Source organism: Perognathus longimembris, chromosome 19, assembly GCF_023159225.1.
Source record: "Perognathus longimembris pacificus isolate PPM17 chromosome 19, ASM2315922v1, whole genome shotgun sequence".
Taxonomy (NCBI): Eukaryota; Metazoa; Chordata; class Mammalia; order Rodentia; family Heteromyidae; genus Perognathus; species Perognathus longimembris.
In genome coordinates, this window is record NC_063179.1 from 11,660,648 (window position 1) to 11,673,310 (window position 12,663).

Sequence of the window (12,663 nt, forward strand, 5' to 3'; positions counted from 1 at the left end):
TTTGTTAGTTATTCCGTGAGCAAGAAACTAAGACAGGTTTCCAGTTGTTCAAAAGCAGCTCAGTCTTTTCGACAAATCCTCAGAGGGGATGCGAGATCAATTTACACCCATATAAGTCATGAGCACTGATAAGTTAGGTGCTACTCATTAGAAACAGGAATAGGGATATATTATTTCATAAAGGAATAGCACTTGTCAGATACTAGGTCCTCTGATATAAAACAGTTTTCTAATGATAGAAATCCTTTAGGAACAACAGTATTTCTCTAAATACAGTCTTCCTTTGCTCCTCACACCACAGCGGCAACTGTAACCATTTCCTTAGATGGGAAAGTTTATGTCTTGCTACAATATAATCTCCTGTAGTTTTTGTTTTTAGTAATCAATTTTGTAAACATTTTTGTCTCATCGTGCTTTTTATCAGTCCTCTGAAAATAGTCTGCAGAAGATTAAGCAACATAGTGTGTTGTCTAGATATAATGTTTCACTATTCAAGTAAAATTACATCTATTGAACGGTAGAGTATTTTAATCAGGGTTTATTCACCTTTTTAATTATGCTTCTTGTGACCTTTAAACATTTTTCAACAGATTCTCTTAAGTTCATTAATAGCATTAAAAGGCTATCAACCTGTTCATTGACTGTTTCTAACTTCTACATTTTCCAACATTGCATGTAATCGTCTTAGAAACAAGACTGATTTAGCATATAATAGTAGTAATAATAATAACAATATTAATAAATAAAAACCAGTGTGCCAATCTTACGAGAGCCTCATGAAGCACTCTTTAAATATATATGTATGTATGAATACACACAAACACACACACACACATATACACACATAAAAAGGAGAGCTGCATATAAACAGGTTTTACTGTTGTTATACAGAGTAATCAGCTAACACCAGTGAGGGAACTGACCAATATTTGCACTGAAAGATAGCATTTTCAATAGTTTTTTTCTTATTTTTCATAGACGCCATATGCTTCTTTGTATATAATTAGATTCACAGTGGAATTAAGAAGGGAAGTACTTGATAAGGATTGAATGCTATATCTTTCCAAGACTCATATTGAAATTCTAAAGCCAAAGCTGCTGATGTTGAGAACTAGGCATTGCAATGCTGTTTTGTCTGGACGTGGCAGTCTTAAGAGTGGGGTAATTTTCCCCCCACTAGGAATCATACAGAGCTCTCCTTTCCTTTCTGCTTGGTGAGGATGAAGATGGAAGAGGACCATATCTTTAAAAATGAGATCCTCACTACAAACTGAGAGAGCTTCCATCTTGATCATGGATTGTGAATAATCCAGAATACCCATTTGCATCACAGCACAATATACAGGGATAGAAACTTTGGTTTCGTAAGCCCCATATTCTGGTGTGCTTTAATTTAGCAGCCTGAAGTGTCTAAGACAGAAGTTGATACAGAGCAGTAGCATGAAGTTCTAACCAATACCTAAAAGTGTAGAAGAAGCTTTGAACTGCGAATGCGCAGAGAAGCTATAAATTCTTTTGAATGTCTATAAATAATAGATGCAAAGAATGATCCGAGGAAGGGCTCAGAAATTATATATATATATATCTGGAAATAAGGGCTCAGTCACCCTGAAGAACATCTAAATTATCCTGAACAGAGATTTGGTAGACTACAGATGGTAAAAGCCATTCTGATGGGGTATGAGGAAGCTATTATTGGGAACTGAAAGAAAAACACTCTTTTTTTCTAATTAAATTCTACTGTTCTTGAACAGAGAACATTTTTAAGCACGGAAACTGGGTATTTAGCTGCAATGTCTAAGAGAAGTGTGAATTCAGTTTATGGCAACTCATGAGAGCTGAAGAAACCATCCAAGTAAAAATTGTTTAAAACACACACAAAAAAAACAATTGTTGTGACTCAGTCTGTCCATGCGATGTAATACAAGATCAGATATCTGCCCAGGCTAGAAGATATGAGAATAAATGTTCACAGAACAGCATTCAGTAGTATCAGGATTACCATTTAATAAAGAGCCAAGACCTTTATCTATCTGGTTAAGAAAAGCAAATAGTACACACAGGGCATAATAACTAGAATGAAAATAAACTGGAAATAAAAAGAGAGGTAAAAGAAAATAAATGAAATAAAGCAAGTCAGCATCCTTAAGGACTATGAGACTAAATCATAGGACTATTCAAGTGATCATGCCCTATTCTTCAAGTCATGTGAAGAAAGAGTCTTAAAGCAAATCAATACCATTACATTATTAGAATCTGAAGGTGGTGTTGTTTCCACAATGGTTTCCAAGTTGAGGAGGAAAGCCCAGAGGATGGGGTAGTCATTGACAACCTTGCAACTGGGGCCTTTGCTCATGGATGAGGCTAACCAAGGCAGAGCAAGGTGAGACTAGTGTCCCACCAGTGATAGCAGTAGGAGCAATGCAGTAGATCCCTAAGTCAGCATTCCTACCTCTGTGGGCCTGGGAGTTACAACACTGAGCCAGAGGAGGAACATCTGTAACTACTAAAGTTTAACAGATTTTACCCTGCTGGTTGTTGAACATACATGCTCCCAACTTCCCTTTTCTGTTTCTCATTCTGAATTTTGATGCTTGTTCTATGTTTGAGCACCCTTTATGTTTATGAAACACACATTTTGCTTGGATTCCAAGTTTCACAGTTCCTGGATGAGGTTATGGGTCTCATCCTTCTCTGGGTTAGATGCTGTTTAAGTGAGACATCAGAGTTTAGGCTGTACAATCCAAATCATTTAGGGCTTTGGGAAATATTAAGATGGATTGAATGTAATTTGCATATGAGAAGCACATGAATTTTGGTTACCAAAAGTGGAATGTTAAGGACTGAAATTTGTGTGTCTTCTCTCTTAGAAATTCATGCCATGAAATTCTCATCTCAAATTTGAAATGATTAAAGAGATGAGCCTTAAAGACAGGAGAGGGGAGCCTTCACAAATGTACTGGTGTATGATAAAAGTACCATATACAAGTAACATTTTGTCCTGCCTTATATGAATATGAAAAGATGATCATGTGCTACATAGGAAACTGCCTTTTATCAGACACAGGATTTACTGTATCCTGGAACTTGGATTTCACAGTCTCCAAAACTGTGAGAAATAAGTATTTTTTATTTGAATCACCAGTCTATGTATATCTGTTAGTAGAGTCTGAAAGAACTGAGATAGGAAAATAGCACCTTGAGGGGTCAAACACATTATTTTATTCACTAATTTAAGGTAAGCGGAGATATTTTAATTTCTGAATATCCATTGTATTGCAGGCAGTGGGTCTTAACTGCACTAACCTTACAAATCACACTTTGAGATTGTGATTAAACGCCTTTTGTGATGAAAGTTGAGGTTTGTTGACTTGGGTGATGTACCCTTCTCCCCACCTTGGGTAAACATCTTTACCACTCTGCTACCCTTAGGTGATCCCATTACCTTTCCAGAGCCATAGTTTGCAACTCAATCACCACAAAGCTTTGTGGGTTTGGATTTGGCTTTGTTATTCTGACACATTATGAAACAAAACAAAACAATCACAACATTTGTGTTTCCCACCTCACGGCACTGCTGCCCACATCCAGGTCTTGGGCGGTGACAGCACCGATGATGGTGCCTACGGGCGTGTCCTCGTACACCTCCATGGTGTAGACAGGCTTGCTGAACACCGGCGGCTCAGCCACATCCAGGACAGTGATCTTCACCGTGGCCGTGTCTTTGAAAGGACCCGCAGAGTGGAACCTGTGGTCCAGGTGGATGTTGGAGGCCTCTACTTTAAACGTGTATGCCTTCTTTGTTTCAAAATCTAAAGGCTGAAATAAAGAAACAAGGAACAAAATGAAGAGACCTGTTTGTGTGGAAAGGTGACAGAAGTGAAGAATGGGGCTTTACAGCAGTATGCAAAAGTGACCATGAGTAGGCCCTCTATCGTTTTCTCATGTTCCTTTGATGATGAGTGGATAGGGAAAGCAAAGGTTTTTAAGATAAAGTCCGGGGCAACTTGTAAAGTAAATCTGCTGGATAGAGTGAGGCAATGCATGTGCTTTTGGTCATTAGACTGGCTTGTTCATTTTCCACCTGCAATGTGAATACAGGCAGACCGAACAATTTCTCTGCTGCTGTCCAATTCTGACACCTAGTGGCCGAAGGTATCGATTGAAAAATAGAAAAGAAAATGGCATTTTCAGAGGATCTTACATTCTATTCACAAATTAGGCCAATGGTAACAATAAAGGGATTTTGAATAGGATTTTTACCTTTTTTAAACTCAACAATATTTTCTAATAAATAATTTTATGTCGGTTTTTAAACAAAAAGGTCTTTGTCATGACTTAAACATATACACAGATGATTACAACAGGTTTTTTTTTCTTTCTTTCTTTCAATATTCCCAGAATAATACATAAAATGCGGGTTGCAATGCATTGTCAGGCATATCACCAAGAATGGTGGCTTTAAACATATCAAATCAAACCAAAGGAGGCTTCATAGAACAAGAAAGTAAAAAGAAACAGCTTAGCGGGGCTTACATGCATAGTAATTGTAGTAGGACTTGGATCACTCCCATAAGTCAAATTAGTCTATTTCAGAAATATGTTGTTACGATTGCTGTTTAAAGGACACACTAAATGCCAGTAGCTCTGACTTCTATTTTCCACAGAAAATCTAAAGCAACAAATTTAACATTATCATATTTTCTGTATCCTTTAAAAGTTTTTGTTTACTGTAGTGATTCCCTGTAGTTCAATTCCTATGATTTGCTAATTGCTGTGTGAACATCTGTGCTTTTGCTTTGTGCACCTGAGGAGTGTAAAGGAGCTATTTTTCTTCTCTTTGAAAATGTGAATGTTGCTCACATATTTCCTTTGCGCCAAGACAAAGAAACAAGAAATGCACTGTGGAATGTTCAAAACACTCTCTCCCAGCTCCGGAATTTATTAGTTAACATCATGTGTCTTTCATAGAAAATTTCATTAGGAGTTACGTTTGTTTTCTTACTTCCTTATTCCTTTGATCTAATTTATTAAGTTGTGCATGCTTTGTCTTTGTTTATTTGACTTTTATGTATTTATTTATGGCTGTAAACAAAATAAATTTCCTTCAATTTTCAACCCTGTCCTTATGGAAAATTTTGATTCTTTTGAAGCCAACAAAGGAAAATAATTGTAAGTTTAGTGTTTTGGTAAATAATATGGCCACTTGGCACTTTCATAGAAATATAATACCAAGAAAGAAGGAGACAGTAAAATCCATGTTGCTCTTTGACCTACATAAATTGTGACTTGTGTTTTGGAAAAGGAATTGATCTGAAGAAAGAAAAAACACAAACACTACATTTGCAGGAAGATGGCAAATAATACTAATGCAAAACCAAAAAAACAAACCAACCAACCAAACAAAAAGTAACTGCTCCTACTGAAAAGTGAAACATAAGTTAAATAAGACCAGGGATAGGCACTGGTTGCTCGTACATGTAATCTTAGCTACTCAGGAGGCTGGAATCAAGAGGATTGCAATTCAAATCCATCCAAAACAGGAAGATCCATGAAACCTCAGCTCACAGCAAAAGCTGTGCTGGAGGTTCTCAGTAACTGGAAAAACCACTAGGCAAGCAAGCCAAGAGAGAGCAAGGCTCTGAGATTTATTTGTTACCATCTCACACACACACACACACACACACACACACACACACACACACACCCCTCCCTCCAAAAGCAAGTCAAGAACATGAAAAGCCAGATAAAAATGCATTCTTTAATAAATTTTAGTTGAAAGAAAGATACCCATTTTATATTGAAATCGATCAAATAAAAAATGTTTATAAAGTAATTTATGTTGACCAAATACTGATCCATATTCTGAGGAAAGAGGAAAAGACGATAAAGTTTGCTTTGTCTTGATGTTCAGCACATCTATTGAAGTGTTCTTTTTAATGACTTTGAAGAAATAATAAGTTTCCGATTAGAATATATTAGGTGATTTAATTAATTCAAATTAATGTCCATTTATAAAGCCTTTTTATTTTCATAAAATTCAAATAACCTGTAAGTTTTTAAATAACCTGCTACTTTTTAATGATAATGATTGCTAAATTCTAGTTAAGTCTACTCTGATTACTTCTCTCTAGGTGTACTTTCTCACAGAAATCCCACTAACTTGCTCTGGTTCATATTTGTTTATTTTTTTAGGACTGGAATCAATTTCTATCTTAGTATACAGGTGCTGATACCCACCCTTATCCATGTCCCAACTTTCTTTTAAACATTGAAATACTCATGAATCTGTGTATTAGACAAATTTCTTCTGGAAGAAATCATAATTTTATTTCCCTACCTGCAGACACACTACAGCTCTCTGGATGAGCTTGATTCTCTAGAGTACGTACCCTCCACACCAGAGCTGGGAGAAGAATTCTGAGTTATTTTCACGTTATTCTTTCTTTTTACCTTTTTTTTAAATATGAAACTATCTATGCCTTTTAAGAATCCTCACATAACACAGCAGGCAAAATTTGGTGGTCAGAGGGTTATAGAGAGAGACATGAAAGAACCTTTTGTACATATAGATTTTTTGCAAGTGAAGACTTCCATCCTGCAGTGATAAAAGAACTGTAGAAAACTGTAAGAAAAATGCCACAATAATATCATAAGTCACCCTATTTCTTCCTAGCCTTGACCCCCTTTGCAATACCACTTAACAAAATAGTAGTGCTCAATGAGAACCTAGAATCCACAGTTATATATTTATCTCTGCTTGACTTTTACTCAACACTAATTAACTTAGACTTTTCCAAGGAATATAACTTGAAATTCTAGTGATCCAAAACGAAAAGACAAAGATAGCCATGGGTGCCATGATGCTGAAAAGGAAATATTTGGGGAGGAAAACCAATGTACGATGGAACAGCAAGAAGAGAGGATGATGGAAGAGGAGAGGAGGATGGAAGCAATTATAATTGAGGTAGCTGATGTGCATCTATGAAAAATTTAAGAACCATTAAAATTAGTTAAACAGTGGGGAGCAGGATAAGAACCAAAGGACATTAGATATATGTTTGGAAATTCTACAACTAAATCATTTGGTACAATTAACATATCCTAGGAAAAAAAAAGCCTGGCATTTGAAATGAGTACAGGATGAAGCAAATGTTTTGCAATGGAAATTGAAATATTTTCAATGTGGGATGCCCTATTATAAGGTTCAAACATGATTTTACACAATAAATCCGAAAGTCTTTGATACTGATTAGAACTCATCCAATATTATGAACCTTCCTAAAGCTGTAAGAAAATGCTTGTCTAAAAAGACTTTAGTTGAGCAGCTCCCTGCTCCAATGTGTGTTTCCATAAAGAAATATCACTGAGACTACATTTTTAGGAAGTAATTGAGATTATGAACATATGCTGTAAGAGACAATTACTATGCTAACATCAAATAGGACAGAGGTAATTATTTCCAAGTGTGTGTATGGGGAGGGGGAGGCTGCCAGGGAGGTGAGAGGGACAATTTAGGCAAAATATTACTCCATGCTTCCCTAAATTAGCATTTTCTCTGCTTAGAAATGAAGCCTTGATCCAAAAATACTACATGAAATGGTAACAGTTGCCAAGTGACTTGCCATTTCAATGGGGAATGGGAAATTGTATTCATTGACTATCTGATACTAAGTCCTTAGAGGCCTCACCTTGATTGTATATAATGTAGAGTGACAATTGATGTCTATCATCATAAATATATTGAGTAATTTGCATAACCATGACCATGAATGAAAGAATTCTGAAATACCTCCAACATTTGCCCCCGTGCCCTCTGCCCTGGATTGCATTGATCTGTCCACGTGTTTCTTGGGGGATATCGAGATGTTTGTGGTTTGTTTATTGTATGGCCTATTCATTTAATACCACCACAATGAAATTATTGAGTTTCTTGGCAAAAATAAACTATATAGACATCACTAAGCTGCTTAATCTCTTCCATTTGGATTAGGAGAGAGTCCTCTAAAGAAATGAAGTTTTGAAAGGAAAAACCAAGAAAGGCGGTTTTTGGCAGGGCTTGAAGATGTGATCCTGAGAGTACGTTAGCATGGTCACAAATAAAGCAAGTGCCTAGCAGGTTTCTATAGGAACTGTAAGAAATCATAGACAAGTATCTTCCTTTCTTTTTTTAAATGAGGATAAAATGGGAAACTAGAAACTACCAACATATTCTTGGATCTACAGAAATTTGACATTGAATCTCAAGTTGATGAATACTAGAAAAGGCAAGTAGTTTACAAGAGAAGGGGAGGGAACCAACAGTGTATACAGAGACCTGGGGAAACCCAGAAATACTGAACTTTATGTCTATTAAAGAAACAAAAGAACACTTGTGTTAAGACAGAATTTCTCCAGAGCCATGGGTATGCTACCTGTGCAATCAGTGAGAGGAACCCAGTAAAGTCTGGGAAGGGGGTGGATGCTCCACCCCAATGTATGAGGGACTTCCTTTTGTGAAAGGGTAAAAGGAAGGAGCCACTAGGCAGTACTACTGTGCATGTGTACTATAAGCCCTGTGAACTTGGATGGAGCCTGAAAACTGTGCTGGGTTTGATGGGGAACTTTTCTATAAATGTCTCACACTGGGTTATCTGATGAGACTTGTAAATGTCCTGGAAAGATCTCAGACTCAATACCTATTGGGTTCCCCAGTGCTCTGCTCTTAGGTGAAGAGGACTAGCAACTCAGTAGGTGCTCTGTCTCAGCCACCAGCTGACACCTTGCAACTCTAGCCAACCTGGCCCTCCAACTACTACTGTGAACCAGAAATGCCCCACCAACCAGACTTGCTTTTACAATTTTGGGCACTCTGTGTCTGCAATGAGCCATTGGTGAGAGTCTTAAGGAAAACCAAGTAACAGCAATAATAATCCAAAATCACCATTAGTGAACAAATGAAGGAATAAAGACCATAAAATAAATGAAATGAAGCAGACACTAAAAGAACAATACCAAGGACAGAGTTGATTATTTCAGAATTAAATAAGACTAGCAGCCTAAATGAAACAAAATACAACCCATCCTTCTTGTATGTGTTCATCTGCCTGCATTGATAATTTGGTATAGTCTCTCCTAGTGATATTCCCTTATATGCAAAACCTAAGCTTTATTTTATAGGGCATTAATAAAGTTGGGGAATATTTTGGGGTAACCAGATGGATTTGGAAGGGGCCTAACAGAGTTTGTGATTGGACAACACAATTAACAGATATTACAATACTGTAGATAAAACCATATAAAATTTACAGGATTTTTTTTTTCATGGATTTTGTGAGGCATTGGAAAGCAAATGGATCAGAAGGGTGAATATGACATTTGAAAATTTCCCAATCGAACCTATCACAATATAATTAAGGCACACCCATGAAAATAAATGTGTGTCATTCATAACCCCCCCCCCCACACCCGAAACAAGTGCTGCTACCAAGTAGTTAAGTTTAGAAAATAACCACAAGCCATAGATTGAATCAGCCCTCATCTACACCTACTTCCTCCTCAATGGTGGCACATACCATACCCATAGTAGCTGAAGTTGGGCCCGTCTTTATATTTAGGTATTATGTTTGTTCACTTTTTTATGATCAATATGTATGAGCACTCAATAACATACATTCTTTCACAATGAGATTCTACTGTCTAAAGTGTCTAATAGTTCTTCCTTGTCCACAGAAAAGAATGCAGTCCATGGATATGAGTGAGCAAATGATGTAAGATTATAGGAAATGCACTGAGTGCTTTTTAAAACATGAAGCGAGGTGACAGAACACTATTAAACTGCAACAGAATGAAAAGACAGTAAGAACAAACTCTTATAAAGTGGGTTTATTGTACCAGGCTGAACACTAAAGATAAGATGTTCAGAAGTATTATTTTTTAAAGAAAGTCAGGTTTTTCAAGGATTAGTTTTATGATCAATAAAATCACTTCTTGCTTGGGAGGAGATGCGGGATTGTGTGCATATCTCATCACTGAGGAAAAAAATTGACTCAATATTTCATTTCAAAAGCAACTAACACCTTATCACTCATCCCTGATCTTCGCTCCCGAGAAGCAAACAGTCCGCCATTGAACTACATCTGCTTTACTGAAAAAAATTGCTTGATATGGACAAGGTTTCAAAGAATCAGTAATTAATGTCCCTGTCACAAAGGCAAAATACAATGAAATATGGACCCTTTTAAATACAAGGTCGAATGTGAACAAAATCCCAATGGCATTACTTAGAAAGATTTATTTTAAATCTTATAAGAAAATATAATTAGTAGCCAAAGTAAAACATTTAAAAGATATATTTCCCTTGAAGCTTTGTCTTTCTTATTAGAACTATTATTTTTGACAGTCCTGGGCCTTGAACTCAGTGCCTGAGCACTGTCCTTGGCTTCTTTTTGCTCAAGGCTAGCCCTCTACCACTTGAGCCACAATGCCACTTCTGGCCATTTTCCATATATGTGGTGCTGAGGAATCGAACCCAGGGCTTCATGTATATGAGGCAAGCACTCTTTGCCACTAGGCCAAATTTGCAGCCCTAGAACTATTTTTAATCAATTTGACTTCTTGAAAATGATGGTTACATTATGTTTTTTTCTAAGACTGAAAAATCTGAGTTGATTCAACACATTAAATTGAATATTATAGGCTTCATTTCAGTGCCTGCTTGTTAGTGTCAAATATTTATAAAACAAAACTAGGAAATGAGAAAAACTAGTTAAAATATGAATGGGCTAAAATTCCAAAGTTTAGTTTTAATGATTTTTAGTGATAATTCCCTAAACATGAAAAAATATTTTTTCCCCAAATGCTGTAGTTTCTTAAAGAAAAAAAAGTATAGTCCATTAGATATGCAGAATAAATTCTCCCCATCTGAGGAGGCCAAATAACTTTGTCAACCACAAATGGGTAGAACACATACACTTTTCAAATTTTTAATATAATTTACAGCAAGCTATGTAATTTGAAAGTTTTCAGAGTTTCAGATTTCCCATTTGTGGAACCATCAAAACACTACTATTCTTTTCTGAATATGTTGAAAAATACATTAGACTTCTGACTGTAAGTGAAAAGAAAATCATTTCATCATAAAGGAAAAGGATAAATGAACATAAAACATACTTTTGGCAGCAATAAAATGTCATACTACTTTACAAAACTGATATTTTCTGTTGTTGTAGAGAAAGCTAAAGATACAATCGAGCTCAGAACACAGTGAGAGGAATTAAGTGTGTGTAAAACCTGAATGCTGCAAATAATCATGCTATTTGGTAAAGAATGTAAGAAGTGATTTTTTTTTAGCACAGAGACCTTTAGTGAGATAAGGGAAAAATGATTAACAGCAGCAAAGCATCAATGAAGACATTCATGTGGCGCAGAACTTCCACAGCAACATGAAGTTAACCAAATTTACTAGATACCTGCAGCGAATTTGGAGTGGCTGAAATATAGTGTGTGTGTGTGTGTGTGTGTGTGTGTGTGTGTGTATGTGTGTGTGTGTGTTGTGTACAAAGTATGGCAGTGAAAAACGGGTTATTTGCTCTTCACCTGGAGCTAGAAAAAAATTAATAAGATGCAACTACATAGTTTCTTTCATGTACTGTGACACTGATGGGCATATTGAAGAAAAGACCAGGGATAAGGCTGGGGGAATAGCTACTGCAGTGGTGGATGACCACACTTGCAGAGTGGTAAAGGAAAAATGAATTTTCAACTCTGATTCAAATTCAGGGAAAGGATCAAGTTTTACTAAACTATGGGAGAACAATGGAAGCAGAGGCAGGCTAAAAGCTCTCCTGTAGTTCTGATTTCCCTAACTGGAAAGGAGGAAATATGAGTTGGCCTATTTCTGCTGGAAGCAGAGAAGAAATTCTGAGTTAATTGTTTAGTGCTTTAAAAATGATTGAACATGAAGTTAGGACAATTTACAAGAAATGGCAACTTTGGATGATTTTTGAACTGAGACTAGAGCAGTCTGGAAAAGTGTTTTTAAAAAAAGAGGGCTGGGGGCTGGGGATATGGCCTAGTGGCAAGAGTGTTTGCCTAGTATATATGAGGCCCTGGGTTCAATTCCCCAGCACCACATATACAGAAAACGGCCAGAAGTGGCGCTGTGGCTCAAGTGGCAGAGTGCTAGCCTTGAGCAAAAAGAAGCCAGGGACAGTGCTCAGGCCCTGAGTCCAAGCCCCAGGACTGGCCAAAAAAATAAAATAAAATAAAGAGAGCTGGGAATATGGCCTTAGTGTTAAAGTACTCGCATCATATATATGAAGCCCTGGGTTCGATTCCTTAACACCACATATATAGAAAACGGTGGAAGTGGCACTGTGGCTCAAGTGGTAGAGTGCTAGCCTTGAACAAAAAATAAAGAAAGAAAGAACGAAAGCCAGGGTAAGTGCTCAGGGCCTGAGTTCAAGCCCCAGGACTGGCATCAAATCAAAACAAAAACAAAACCAAAAAAAAAAAAAAGAGAGAGAGCGAGAAAGAAAATAAAAAGCAATATTGAGAGAACTGTATTTACAGAAACAAAAATACTAATGCCAACCACTTCCTTTGAAATTACACAGTCAGAATAACTAAAATTAAAATGGATGGATCTTAGTAAATACAGTGCTAGGAACTGAGATCTGAGGA

At 36.7% G+C, this 12,663-nt stretch overlaps 1 protein-coding gene across 2 annotated transcripts in view; it reads right to left on the bottom strand.

The window, feature by feature from the left end:
* Cdh12 (cadherin 12) overlaps positions 1 to 12,663 on the bottom strand; it is a 219,406-nt gene that overhangs the window by 23,806 nt on the left and 182,937 nt on the right. For both annotated transcript variants that reach the window (XM_048368150.1, XM_048368149.1), the window contains one exon: positions 3,566 to 3,819. In XM_048368150.1, the coding sequence (XP_048224107.1) occupies positions 3,566 to 3,819 (254 nt within the window). The remainder of the gene's footprint in view (positions 1 to 3,565; positions 3,820 to 12,663) is intronic.